This window comes from Neomonachus schauinslandi, chromosome 8 (assembly GCF_002201575.2).
Source record: "Neomonachus schauinslandi chromosome 8, ASM220157v2, whole genome shotgun sequence".
In the NCBI taxonomy this organism is placed as follows: Eukaryota; Metazoa; Chordata; class Mammalia; order Carnivora; family Phocidae; genus Neomonachus; species Neomonachus schauinslandi.
The window spans coordinates 52,023,935-52,036,905 of NC_058410.1; the positions used below are offsets into that span (position 1 = coordinate 52,023,935).

At 42.1% G+C, this 12,971-nt stretch overlaps 1 protein-coding gene across 2 annotated transcripts in view; it reads right to left on the reverse strand.

Annotated features, from left to right (window-relative positions):
* Nucleotides 1-12,971, reverse strand: part of ARMC2 (armadillo repeat containing 2) — a 104,922-nt gene that overhangs the window by 52,620 nt on the left and 39,331 nt on the right. For both annotated transcript variants that reach the window (XM_021693492.1, XM_021693491.1), the window contains 2 exons: nucleotides 7,536-7,634; nucleotides 3,487-3,662 (listed from right to left, as the gene is read on the reverse strand). In XM_021693492.1, the coding sequence (XP_021549167.1) occupies nucleotides 3,487-3,662; nucleotides 7,536-7,634 (275 nt within the window). The remainder of the gene's footprint in view (nucleotides 1-3,486; nucleotides 3,663-7,535; nucleotides 7,635-12,971) is intronic.

Consider the following 12,971-nt stretch of genomic DNA (forward strand, 5'->3'; position numbering starts at 1 on the left):
ATCAATGTTGCCCTTAATACTCGGGAATATATTTTAATCAGTTAACTATCTTCCACTACGCTGTGAGCCTGTGTGTGCGTGTGTGTGTGTGCGTGTGTGCGTGCGTGTGCGCGTGTGTGCGTGTGTCTGTGTGTGTGCGTGTCTGTGCGTGTGTGTGCGTGCGCACGTGTCTGTGCGTGTGTGCGCGTGTGTGCGTGTGTCTGTGTGTGTGCATGCGTGTGTGCGTGCGTGTGTGATAGTAGCACGGGTTATGCACTTAATAAAACGTGCTGAATAAATGAATGACTACAACTAACCTCACCCCCCACCCAAGTCTTCTATTTTTAGTGAAAAGTGACAAAGGGAAAATGACAACAACTCATGTCCGGGTTCTCATTAAAGATCAAACAAACAAAAACCCGACAATTTCCAAGCCTGCTATAAGGTCAGTTTACATTCAAAGCACATTCCTATACCTTCTCTTTTGGTAACTGTAAAAAGTATGACTCTGAGACATGAAAATATAATAAAATATTAAATCATATGCAAGGAACATAGACAACCTTACATAAAAGAGCTGTTCCCCCACCCTGACCGTCCCCTGCACCGTGCTTCATATTCTGCTCTCAGCAACACCCCTGCCGACACCCCGGCCCCCCAGGTTCTCTGCGTGCTCACAGCCTCTTTTGCTACAGCGCCAGCCAGAAAGGCAGGGGATTTTAGTCACTTGTATTCCCAGCATCAAGAGTCCCTGGCACAGAGTAAGTTCTTGTAGAGGGGTAGTTTACTTCTTACATTAAAAATAGCAGTCTTTTCTATTTGAAGCAAATTTGGAAAATTAAGGAGAAGTTTAAAAACACTTATCATACTACTACTACTATATATAATCACTGTTGACAGACTGGTGGGGTTTCTTTTGTTTTTTTTTTTTTTACCCCTGTGTAGGGTACTAGATTTTTTTTCCCCCTCCTGAATATAGTTGCATTCATTGCATATATGTGTGTACTCCAAAAATTCTTAATATAGACTGAAACATTTTTGTAAGATCCTTTGACACAAAGGTTAAAATTAAACGGCTGTCTGGCAAAACCCCCAACTTACTTAACCAAAAAAATGCAAGAAATCAGAAGAACTGACATTATGCTCACTGAATGTTTTTAACTATAAATAATTTTTTTTTAAGATTTTATTTATTTATTTGACAGAGAGTGAGCACAAGCAGGGGAAACTACAGAGGGAGAGGGAGAAGCAGGCTCCCCATTGAGCAAGGAGCCCGATGCGGGGCTCGATCCCAGGACCCTGGGATCATGACCTGAGCCGAAGGCAGGTGCTCAACTGACTGAGCCACCCAGGCACCCCTAACTATAAATAATTTTAAATGTCTGAATTTTAATACTAAACTGGTAGGTAAAATATTGGCAGAAACTAGAGAAGATATTAAAAACATCTAAGTTCCATATATCTTTTCTGTTTGTTTGTTGATTTTTTTTTTTTACTTTTTATGATGTGGTCTTTTTATTTATTTATTTATTTAATTTTTTTTTTAAAAGATTTTATTTATTTGACAGAGAGAGAGATAGTGAGAGCAAGAACACAAGCAGGGGGAGTGGGAGAAGGAGAAGCAGGCTCCCCGCCAAGCAGGGAGCCCGATGTGGGGCTCGATCCCAGGACCCTGAGATCATGACCCATCCGAAGGCAGACGTTTAGCGACTGAGCCACCCAGGCGCCCTGATGTGGTCTTTTTAGAACTTATATAGAATTCCATTCACCAAGGCCTATGCGAAAACAATGTCTTGCCTGGAACGTTAGGGCAGATTCAGGTAGCAGATGGGAAGTTGGGCTTGATGGCCTTGAAGGTCCCTCCTGACCTGGTTCTGCGGTTAATCAGAAGGAGCAGCCTGCCCATCTCTGCGCCCTGGAGGGCAGCCTAGGCAGAATCGCCCCTGACTCAGCAAGGCAGCCAACGTCACACAGAGAGCTCTATCTAATCAGATTGAGTTCAGAATGCGATCACTGCCTGGGAGATCACCTAGCCTTTCACCCTAAAATAGTTACATTGTGTCGTGTATATTATTGATTTGAGTGGCACCTTTAATAACCAAAATAATATTTTCTCGGCAAAGCCCTGATGAATTAATGGCATTTTCCTCCTCTGTCTCATTTATCTATTTTCTGGCTTGGCATGGAGCAAAATGTCTGGGACCCAGATGAAAACCCACAGACAATGGATCCCTCAGCAGTTGGTAGCTTGGGTCTCCCCAGGGCAGCTACACTGGTAGGGCCTTCCAGCCTCCCCCAAGGGCTCTCCTGGGCCAAGGGGCATCCCAAATCCAGGGCCAGAGAGGAAATGGGGCAAGCATGCGATACCACCTTTTTTTCTTTTTCAAGTTTTTATTTAAATTCCAGTTAGTTAACATAAGTCTACCTACCACTTTTAACTTCAGCTATCTCTGTGACTTATGCTCTTTTTTGTTGCATTAAAGCTGATGGATCAGTTAACCCCAATGAGGAGATTAAAAGACGACTCAAATCACTATTTCAAAGAAGTATTACTTTCTGAGTCATATATCAGTTTTTTTTTTTTAAAGAGGGTGAATAGTTTGTGATGACAGCTAAATAAGAATGTAGGTTCTCCAAAAAAATTACATAGAGTATGTAGTCAGAATATTCTGTTTCATGAAAGACATCAAAATAAGGAACAGTGGGCATTCTTACTGAGCTCTTAGTAAGTTTGCCAACTCTTACCTTCACTGTGTACTTTCAGATTTTAAATTATATGTGTTAACATAATAGCTTTTACTTTTATGAAACCAGGTAAACAAAGCTTCATTCATTTGTTTTAGCGGCTCTTTTAGAAGTTCTCTAATAACTGTGTCTTATCTTTTGTTTCCAACTGCTTATGGCTATGACAACAAAGTGTTCCCCTCAAACAATGATATCATTTTGTTTGAGACAGAGTTTATACAGACTTTTATTTGGTGTCTGGCCTTTTCTTCTAACACCTCCCGGAAGCCTTCTGTTGCCACCTTCCCATGACCACATGTTTCTCTGTTTCACACTGGTTCATAAAACACCTGGCCAGTGTGGCCATGGCCCAGGTTAGCCTCAGTTATTTATTAAATCATGGGGCAGAATCAAGCACCCAGCAGAAACCGTAGGGCAGAAACCACAGGTTGTGTTCTCTGATACCGATCTCCAGTCAAGTTACTTGAGAAACTGTTTTGAATGTATTTGCCTGTTGTCACCTTTTTTTAAAAAACCTAGCCACAGTCCAAATGTAAGAGTTTATTTGAATATTTTCCCCGTAGCCTTCCAGGTCAGCCTTCATTCCTTAGATAGGGCTCCTAGTCAAATTCGGAGATGTCAATTTATTACCTTGATTTTTTTTTTCAAGATTCTAAATGAACACAGTGCATTTCTACTCTTCTTTGTAATATTTACAAATAAAGCATTCAATAAAACTTTTATGTGCTACAGTCTACTAGACCAGAGGAAAGAAAAACTTACTGCTAGAATAATTTTTGCAAGTTTAAGGCTGAGCAAGTCTGAACCAATATCAACTAGTTTATATAGGGTCTTCAGGAGAACACTTCTTCTCTTAAATTTATTTCCAAGCATGTTTCCTTCCTCTAAAGCGTGATGAAGTTGTGCGCAAGCAGCACAAATCGTTTCAATTTTTTCTTCTGTAGAGCAAAGAGAGTAAAGCAGCACTTACTAATTAAGGTCAAGTTTTCAAGTGTGTCAAACACAGTGTAAGTAAAACCCCGTAATTATTTCCCCGAACATCTTCAAATTCCTGAACTATGTTTTTTCCCTTCTCTTGCAATTTCCATCTACCTGATTTTTTTTTTTCACCTCATTGATCCACCTCCCACCATGTTGACTTATTTACCCATCAGTCAGCTTATCTAGAACACACGGTCTTTCAAAGAGCGTATTAAAGAATGGAATGGCACCGATTCCAGATGGCCTGCTTTATTCCAAATGCCCTCCACCTCACAGTGCTCGCTTCAGTCTCAGGGAAGCCCACCACTGTGTCTCCACCTCCAACCCTTTGGGGCACAGTTCCTCTGGCCTAGAATGTTCTCCTCACCTTCATTCCTACTGATTTGGGTCCATCAAGGCTCTGTTCACATTCTGGCTCCTCCAGAAAAGATGTACCATTCCACATTCAACAAACATTACTCGGTACTTTGTTATTTTTCACATACCTATGTATGTTGTGTTCCATGTCCAGTGCCCTCAAGCAGATGCCATGCTAAGTGAGGAGGAATCGTGTCTTTGTATCTTTGTATCAACAGAGCATGGTTCAGTGAGAATACTGTACTGACAACCTATCACATAGTTTAATGTATATTCGTTTTCTAATATATCTGCTGATGAAAACAATGATCAATATTTTTCTATGAGAACAATGCTTACTATCTGAGAAACGAGGGCTCAAAGGGAACAAAAATCTCAAAAATGCCACCTCATCCACTGTTACTTGCAGGTGGTTATTACAAGAGAGGAGAATAAAAAGAAGACTTCAGTTGGGAAACAGAAGAACCCTAGAACGTTATTTTATAGTGAGAATTCTGAGGACAGCAATCTTTGAAAGTGGTATCCATAACAATAGGCATGCAAGGAAGAAAACTAGCACACAAAATGGAACCTGAGGGGAAATCTGAGAATCCAAGTCTGAGATATTCAGTTGAAAAATATTATCTGATAGATCCCATCACAAAATTTAAAATTAGGAAACCAATCTTAAATAAATACCATAATGTGCTTTTAAAAGCCCACATAGAGGAAGTGTGCGCCTGAAGAAGGAAATGACTCAGGCCATTTTTAGCTCTTTTCAACAATAACATCTAAGAAAAAATGTTAAACCTCAATAGCTCGGTAACCTTCAATGCCTTTCGGTTATGCACTTAAATAAATGAATTTTTGGGAAATGACTTAGACTAACTTTAAATAAAAGGAAAAACCTGAGCTCTATTGTAAGAACACTTTTGTTTTGTTGTTTTATTCTTCTGTTCCTGGCAGTTTCTTCACAAACCCCAAGTCCAGGCCGTGGGCCACTCTCTGGCAATGGGGAGACCTCAAGGCATTTTTCTAACACTTCCCTCTACAAACTCTTCAGCCTGGTGGGTTCAACGAGGAGTAGCTGTCTTAGTTTAAAATAAACTAAAAAAGGAAGTTTCATGGGTCAAGTTCTAAACTGTTGATCAAATTAACTCCTTATACCAGTTGGTTTGTTATAAATGCTGTAGAGCCTCAAAAGACAACTTGAACTTAAGAGCTTTCAACATTCTCAAGGGGCTAAAGCTAGTGGGTAAAAGTTGGATAAGTAATAGAAAGCAATGTAGCCTCAAAGTAACGTCTCCCCATAAGATACTTATTAATTACAAAGGGGGAAATAGTGACTTTACAGTGGAAAAGCCTGGACATCACCTTCCCCAAGTGATCAAAATTCCCATCCCCAGTAAGAGATCAGAGCAGAGTCATGTGCCTACCGCCATGGGTCACTGAGAAGGACACAGCACCATGCATGCCATATACCTGGCCCAAATGCCTCATCTGGGTCTAAGTGGGAGAAAATACCAGACCAAACTCATTTGTGGGGGCAGTCTATAAAATAATTGGCCTGTACTCCTCAAATATATCAAGATCATGAAAAGAGATATGACAAATAACTTGAACTTATGATCCAGGATTTTCTTTTTCTATAAAGGAAATTATTAGGATAACTGGCAAAATCTGAATAAGGTTGGTATAGTGTGGTATGGTAGTTTCCAGATATGTAACAGAATGTCCTTGTGTCTTAAAATATATGTTAGAGTACTAGGAATATGGGACATCATGTTGGCAACTTGTTCTTAAATGGTTCAAAAAAGGAAAAAACAATGTGTGTGTGTATGTGTGTGTGTGTGTGGTGTGTGTGTGTTGGGGGGGGTTACAGAGAAAACGGAGCAAGAGGGTGGAAGAGAGGGAGGGAATAATGATGCAAATGTGGTAAAATATTAATATTTGGGGACTCGGAGGGAAGGGCATACAGGATTTCTTTGTACTATCCTTGACACTTTCTTTTAAGTCTGAAATTATGTCAAAATAAAAAGGAAAATAAGAAAGGCAGACCCTCAAAAGCTCAAGTAACCCAATCCTGCCACCATTCACTGTTCTTAAAGTTGAGGGGAGAGATGCCATACTTCAGGGCCAACAATCCTCTGAGAAGGGAGATTCATCCACATTCCAAATCCCAAACTCTGGTTCACTTTTCTTTGCTGGTGTCCCCAGAGCTCTCTTAAAATCCTTCAGGCTGAAGACTTCCTCCGGGACAGGCCTTCATGCTGCAGGCCATCCTCCCCACTGTGTTCTTCCTAGCATGTTCTCTGTTTTAACCTTTGCTCAGACTGACTGCTCTCCTCACTAGTTTTTGCCCACATCTCCTAAAATAAAGGGCCCAAAGTTAAAATTAGGAACTCCAGAAGGAGAACAGTCATCCATCGGGGTTTTGAGCTGCCATGGACAGTGATGATGGTCCAGTCTAAACCACCCTCACCTGCCATGCGAACACTGCCACGCATGGAGATTAGGTGGCTGCCCATAGCCACATGCTTAGTTGGTAGCAATACCAGGACCAGAACCCCTGCCTGGGGCACCCGCAGGAGCCACGAACATGGCCAAGTACTAAAAGGGAGCCGAGGAGCAGTGAGGTTATTTGAACCTTTTAGGAAGTAGGTCTTCTGCAGGACTTCCTTGCTTGTTGGGGAGGACCTCTTTACCATGCTTCTCCTAGGGTCTCTTCTTGAGCCTATCATGTTGGTTTGCTCATCCATGGAGTACTCGTTCCACAATGCCTAGTGAGGGCTACTGTGTGCTGTGTGCCGGGCTTAGCTGGGGCCCATGACTGTGGCTCCAGCGGAGCCCATTTCAACTCCAGAAATGGAATCCCCAAGGGGTGGCAAAGGAGAGAAAACAGGGGCCATTCTCTTGACAAGCTTTCCGTGGGTCACCTTTGCAGAGACCCTTTGATCATGGGCCTTCCCTGCTGGGGAACCTCACAGTGCAAGGGCTGGGCACACCCCAGGCCACCTCCAGCTCTGAGTGGCATTCCCAACAGGTGAGGTAACCTTAGGAGAGTAGGACATATACATTTGGATCTAGAAAACCATGGGCACACCTCCCAAGGATGCCAGTTTATGAGACTTAGTCAAAGTTTCAGGGACCTGAAATCTGTTTTAATCTTTCACTTTCATGTATTAACTGCCACCCCAGAGAGTTCAAACCAGCATTTACTTGGGCAGACAGAAGGTGATAATTAATATGTATTCCATGGGGAGTTTTAGAAGTAGGCTCTCTTCCTGAATTTAAAGTATAATTTTTACCCACTAAAAATTAGGTTTACTTGTATTTCAAAGGTACATTACTGGATGAATAAAGAGATAACTTCATTTGTTTCTGAACACATTCACAAAAATGGTAGTCAAAGCATACCAAAGATATCAGGGCAATGGAGAACATAGAAATAGCTAAAGATATTCTCAATTTAAAAGAAAAACTTTTTTTGTTACCCTTTTCTAATTCTTGCAAAATTGGTACGATCCTTGTATTCCAAAAGACTTCCTCTACTTCTATTTCTGTCTCCTTTTCTTGCACGTCGGCTTTTGAGACTGCAAAAGAAATCCAGATCAGGAGAAAGCCGTGAACAAGGAGGTATACCTGGAGTACCATCACAAGTCTTTGTTGTTCATCACTAAAATTAATCAGCTCTGGAATTAAACTACACCTCACCCCCTAAGCCCAACTAATTCTAATTAGAACTACATGTCTTTTAATCAAATTACCCCACATCAAACTCAGATAAGATCATGTAAAGAAATCAAAACTTTAAACTCTGGTTAGGACACTGCATGATGTCTTAAGCTTCAGAAACGTTGGAATTGTTGTCAGTAAGGCAAATTAAATAGTTGGTTGTTTTTTGGTTTTTTTTTAAAGTAAGCTCTATGCCCAACGTGGGGCATGAACCCGCGACCCCGAGATCAAGGGGTCACACACTCCACCGACTGAGCCAGCCAGGCGCCCCGTACTGCAAATAGTTTGAGTTATTTTTTATTTAAACTTACCACTCTGTAATGTGGGATAAATAGAAAACTATAAATATGTAAAGAATAAGGATTTTGAAAGTGTTTAATGAAAACTTTTCTGAAAAGGAAGGCCTTCAGAGAGGCTCTCTTTCCTACACAAAATGAAATGGCCACATCATTTTAAGGCCACTGCCATTACTGCCAAGTGAATTTGTGTGGGGTAGTGGGAAAGGCCTGTGCTTGGGGCACTGACAGATTTCAGTTCAAATCACAGCTATGGTATTGATGCACTGGTTGGCTGGGGTCTGGCTTCTTATCCTTTCTGAGCCTCATCAGTGAAACAGAGATGAAAATCTTTGCCTTCGGGGCTCTGAGAATTAAGAGACATGATACAGGTAAAGCTCAGAGCCCAGGGTCTGGGATCCAGGAACACTCAATAAACGTGAATTTCATTTTCCTGATTAAAAAACAACAGGCCACCACTGTCTGAAGTTCATCCGGCTGCACGATACCACTGAGTCATCAATATTTGATGTTGCCTGGGAACGTAGGCTCTAGAAAAGGAAAAGCTAGTTGCCATTGGCTGGGTCCTTTAAGAGGCAGCGTGTCTCTACTTAATTTTGATAACATAACAAGGAGGTCCCCAAGTTGTCTCCATTTTCCAGATGAAGAAAGTGGGGCTCAGGGGCATTAGGCTACCTGCCCAAGGTCATACAGCTCCATGGCCCTTGCTCTTGACCTCTATGCCATTCCACCCCACAGCAGAAACAGTAAACTGAAAGTTGACTTTGGAGGGCAATGTGCATATTAGGAACTGCAAATCATGATTACATTTCACACAGGAAATATCCCACTCTCTAAAGCACAGACCATGTAGCTGGAGGGGGTACCGCAGTGCGGACTCTCAGGAGCAATGCTAAAGACAGCCTCCCTTCTCCCTTCTGCTCCCTCCCCATAGGGCCCTCTCATGGCACCCAGTCTATACTGGTTCAGAGTCTGCACCTGCCCAGAGTGGACCTGGTACCAATCATTCAAATGCCCACAGCGGGTGCCTAGATCCCAAAATGTCACACGCAGAGTTAGAAATGATAGGGACAGGGGGCGGAGCAAGATGGCGGAGGAGTAGGAGACCTGGATTTCGTCTCCTCTCAGGAATTCAGCTGGATAGGGATCAAACCATTCTGAACACCTACAAACTCAACAGGAGGTCGAAGAAAAGAAGAGCAACAACTCTCTCATCAGAAAAGCGACCACTTTCTGGAAGGTAGGACGTGCGGAGAAGTGAATCCGAGGCGATATTCGGGAGGATAGACGGCGGGGGAGGGGCCTCCGGCGGCCGCTTCTGGCAAGTGATAGAGCCGCGGAGCACAAAATCGGAACTTTTAAAAGTCTGCTCCACTGAGGGACGTCGCTCTGGTGGCTAAGCGGGGGGTGGAACCCTCCGGGACAGTGTGGTCTCAGGACCCACGGGTACCAGAAAGACTGGGGGTGCCTGAGTGTGGCAGAGCTCCCAGGTATCGGAGCAGGGAAGCCGGCTGCAGAGGCGGAGCCCAGGCGCGGGCTCTCAGCTCGGGGTTGCCATAAACCGGGATCCGCGGCACAGTCAGGCCACTGCTCCTCCAGCAGGGACCCAACAAGCGGCAGATCCGGGGAGACTCACCTTCCTCCCCCGGGAGGAGCCGCGCGGGAGTGCACCGCAGGGATCTGCTGGGTTTGGAGACTCCACCCGGGGTCGGGTGCCAGAGATAGAAACGCGCGGTCACAGGCCGGGTGAGCATGGAGTGCGGCTGGAGACCGGGGAGACGGGAGTGACTGACGGCTTTTCTCTGGGGGCTCACTGAGAAGCGGGACCCCGAGTTCTCGGCTCCTCCGGGGCGGAGATTGGGAGGCCGCCATTTTCACTCTCCACCTCCAAAGCTGTACGGAAAGCTCGCAGGGAACAAAAGCCCCAGAGAGCAAACCCCAGCAGATTACTTAGCTGGGAGGGGGCAAGGGCGGGGCAATTCTGCCTCCGGCAAAGACATTTGGAAACCACGGCAACAGGCCCCTCCCCAGAAGATCAGCGAGAACAGCCAGCCAAGACCAAGTTTACCCATCAATGAGAACGGCAGAACTCCAGCTCTAGGGGACTACTGCACATAGAATTCATGGCTTTTTTACCATGATTCTGTAGTCTTTCAAAGTTAATTTTTTTTTAACTGTCTTTTTTTCTTTTTTTATTCTTTTTGAATTTTTCTTTTTCCCTTTTTCAACCAACATCTTATCAATCCCTTTTTTTTTTAAAAAAAAAAAACATTTTTATTTTTCATTTTTAGAGTCATATTCTATCCCTTCATAGTAGTTACCCATATTTTTGGCTTATATATATGTTGTTCTCTCTTTAAAATTTTGAGATAGTTTCTTCTAACAGATCAAAATATACCCTAAATCTCTAGTATATGGTGTTTTCTGTTCCCCTGCCTGATCACAGCCTCTCCCTTTTTTTTTTTCTTTTTTTAAATCCTCTTCTTTCTTTTTTCAAACAACTTCTTATCAATTCCTTTTATAAAATTTTTTATAATTTCCATCTTTACAGTCATATTCCATCCCTTCATCAGATCAACCCTTATTTTTGTACATATATAAGTTTTTCTTTCTTTAAAATTTTGGGAGGCACTTTCTTCTAACAGACCAAAATACACCCCAAATCTAGTGTGTGGCACTGATCATATTTGATCACATTCTGGTTTTTTTGTTGTTGTTTTGTTTTGTTTGTTTTTGTTTTTATCTTTATCTTTTTCTTTTTTTTCTTTTTCTTTTTTCTCTCTTTCCCTTTCTTTTCCCACTGCTTCAGGTTTTTTCTGATTTGTTTAGAGTATATTTTCTGGGGACGTTGTTACTCTGCTAGCATTTTGTTCTCTCATTAATCTATTCTCCTCTGCACAAAATGACAAGACGGAAAAAATCACCTCAACAAAAAGAACAAGAGGTAGTACCGACTGCCAGGGACCTACTCAATACGGACATTAGTACAATGTCAGATCTAGAGTTCAGAATCATCACTTTAAAGATACTAGCTGGGCTTGAGGAAAACATGGAAGTTATTAGAGAAACCCTTTCTGGAGAAGTAAAAGAACTAAAATCCAACCAAGTAGAAATCAAAAAGGCTATTAATGAGGTGCAATCAAAAATGGGGGCGCTAACTGCTAGAATAAATGAGGCAGAAGAGAGAATCAGTAATATAGAAGATGAAATGATGGAAAATAAAGAAGCTGAGAAAAAGAGAGATAAACAACTACTGGATCACGAGGGCAGAATTCGAGAGATAAGCGATACCATAAGACGAAACAACATTAGAATAATTGGGATCCCAGAAGAAGAAGAAAGAGAGAGAGGGGCAGAAGGTATAATGGAGCAAATTATAGCAGAGAACTTCCCTAATTTGGGGAAGGAAACAGGCATGAAAATCCAGGAAGCACAGAGAACCCCTCTCAAAATCAATAAAAATAGGTCAACACCCTGACATCTAATAGTAAAACTTACGAGTCTCATAGACAAAGAGAAAATCCTGAAAGCAGCTCGGGAGAAGAGATATGTAACCTACAAGGGTAGAAACATTAGATTGGCAACAGACCTATCCACAGAGACCTGGCAGGCCAGAAAGGACTGGCAGGATATATTCAGAGCACTAAACGAGAAAAATATGCAGCCAAGAATACTATATCCAGCTAGGCTGTCATTGAAAATTGAAGGAGAGATAAAAAGCTTCCAGGACAAACAAAAACTAAAGGAATTTGCAAACACAAAACCAGCCCTACAGGAAATCTTGAAAGGAGTCCTCTAAGCAAAGAGAGACCCCAAAAGCAACATAGACCAGAAAGGAACACAGACAATATACGGTAACAGTCACCTTACAGGCAATACAATGGCACTAAATTCCTATCTTTCAATAGTTACCCTGAATGTAAATGGGCTCAATGCCCCAATCAAAAGACACAGGCTATCAGACTGGATTAAAAAACAAGACCCATCGATATGCTGTCTGCAAGAGACTCATTTTCGACCCAAAGACAGCCCCAGATTGAAAGTGAGGGGGTGGAAAACCATTTACCATGCTAATGGACACCAAAAGAAAGCTGGGGTGGCAATCCTTATATCAGACAAATTAGATTTTAAACCAAAGACTGTAATAAGAGATGAGAAAGGACACTATATCATACTTAAAGGATCTATCCAACAAGAAGATCTAACAATTGTAAATATCTATGCCCCTAACATGGGAGCAGCCAATTATATAAGCCAATTAATAACAAAAGCAAAGAAACACATCGACAACAATACAATAATAGTGGGGGACTTTAACACCCCCCTCACTGAAATGGACAGATCATCTAAGCAAAAGATCAACAAGGAAATAAAGACTTTAAATGACACACTGGACCAAATGGACTTTACAGACATATTCAGAACATTCCACCCCAAAGCAACGGAATACACATTCTTCTCTAGTGCCCATGGAACATTCTCCAGAATAGATCACATCCTAGGTCATAAATCAGGTCTCAACCGGTACCAAAAGATTGGAATCATTCCCTGCCTATTTTCAGACCACAATGCTTTGAAACTAGAGCTCAATCACAAGACAAAAGTCAGAAAGAACTCAAATACATGGAGGCTAAAGAGCATCCTACTGAAGAACGAATGGGTCAACCAGGAAATTAAAGAAGAATTAAAAAAATACATGGAAACCAATGAAAATGAAAACACAACTATTCAAAATCTTTGGGATGCAGCAAAGGCAGTCCTAAGAGGAAAGTATATAGCAATTCAAGCCTTTCTCAAGAAGCAAGAAAGGTCTCAAGTATACAACCTAACCCTACACCTAAAGGAGCTGGAGAAAGAACAGCAAATAAAGCCTAAACCCAGCAGGAGAAGAGAAATAAT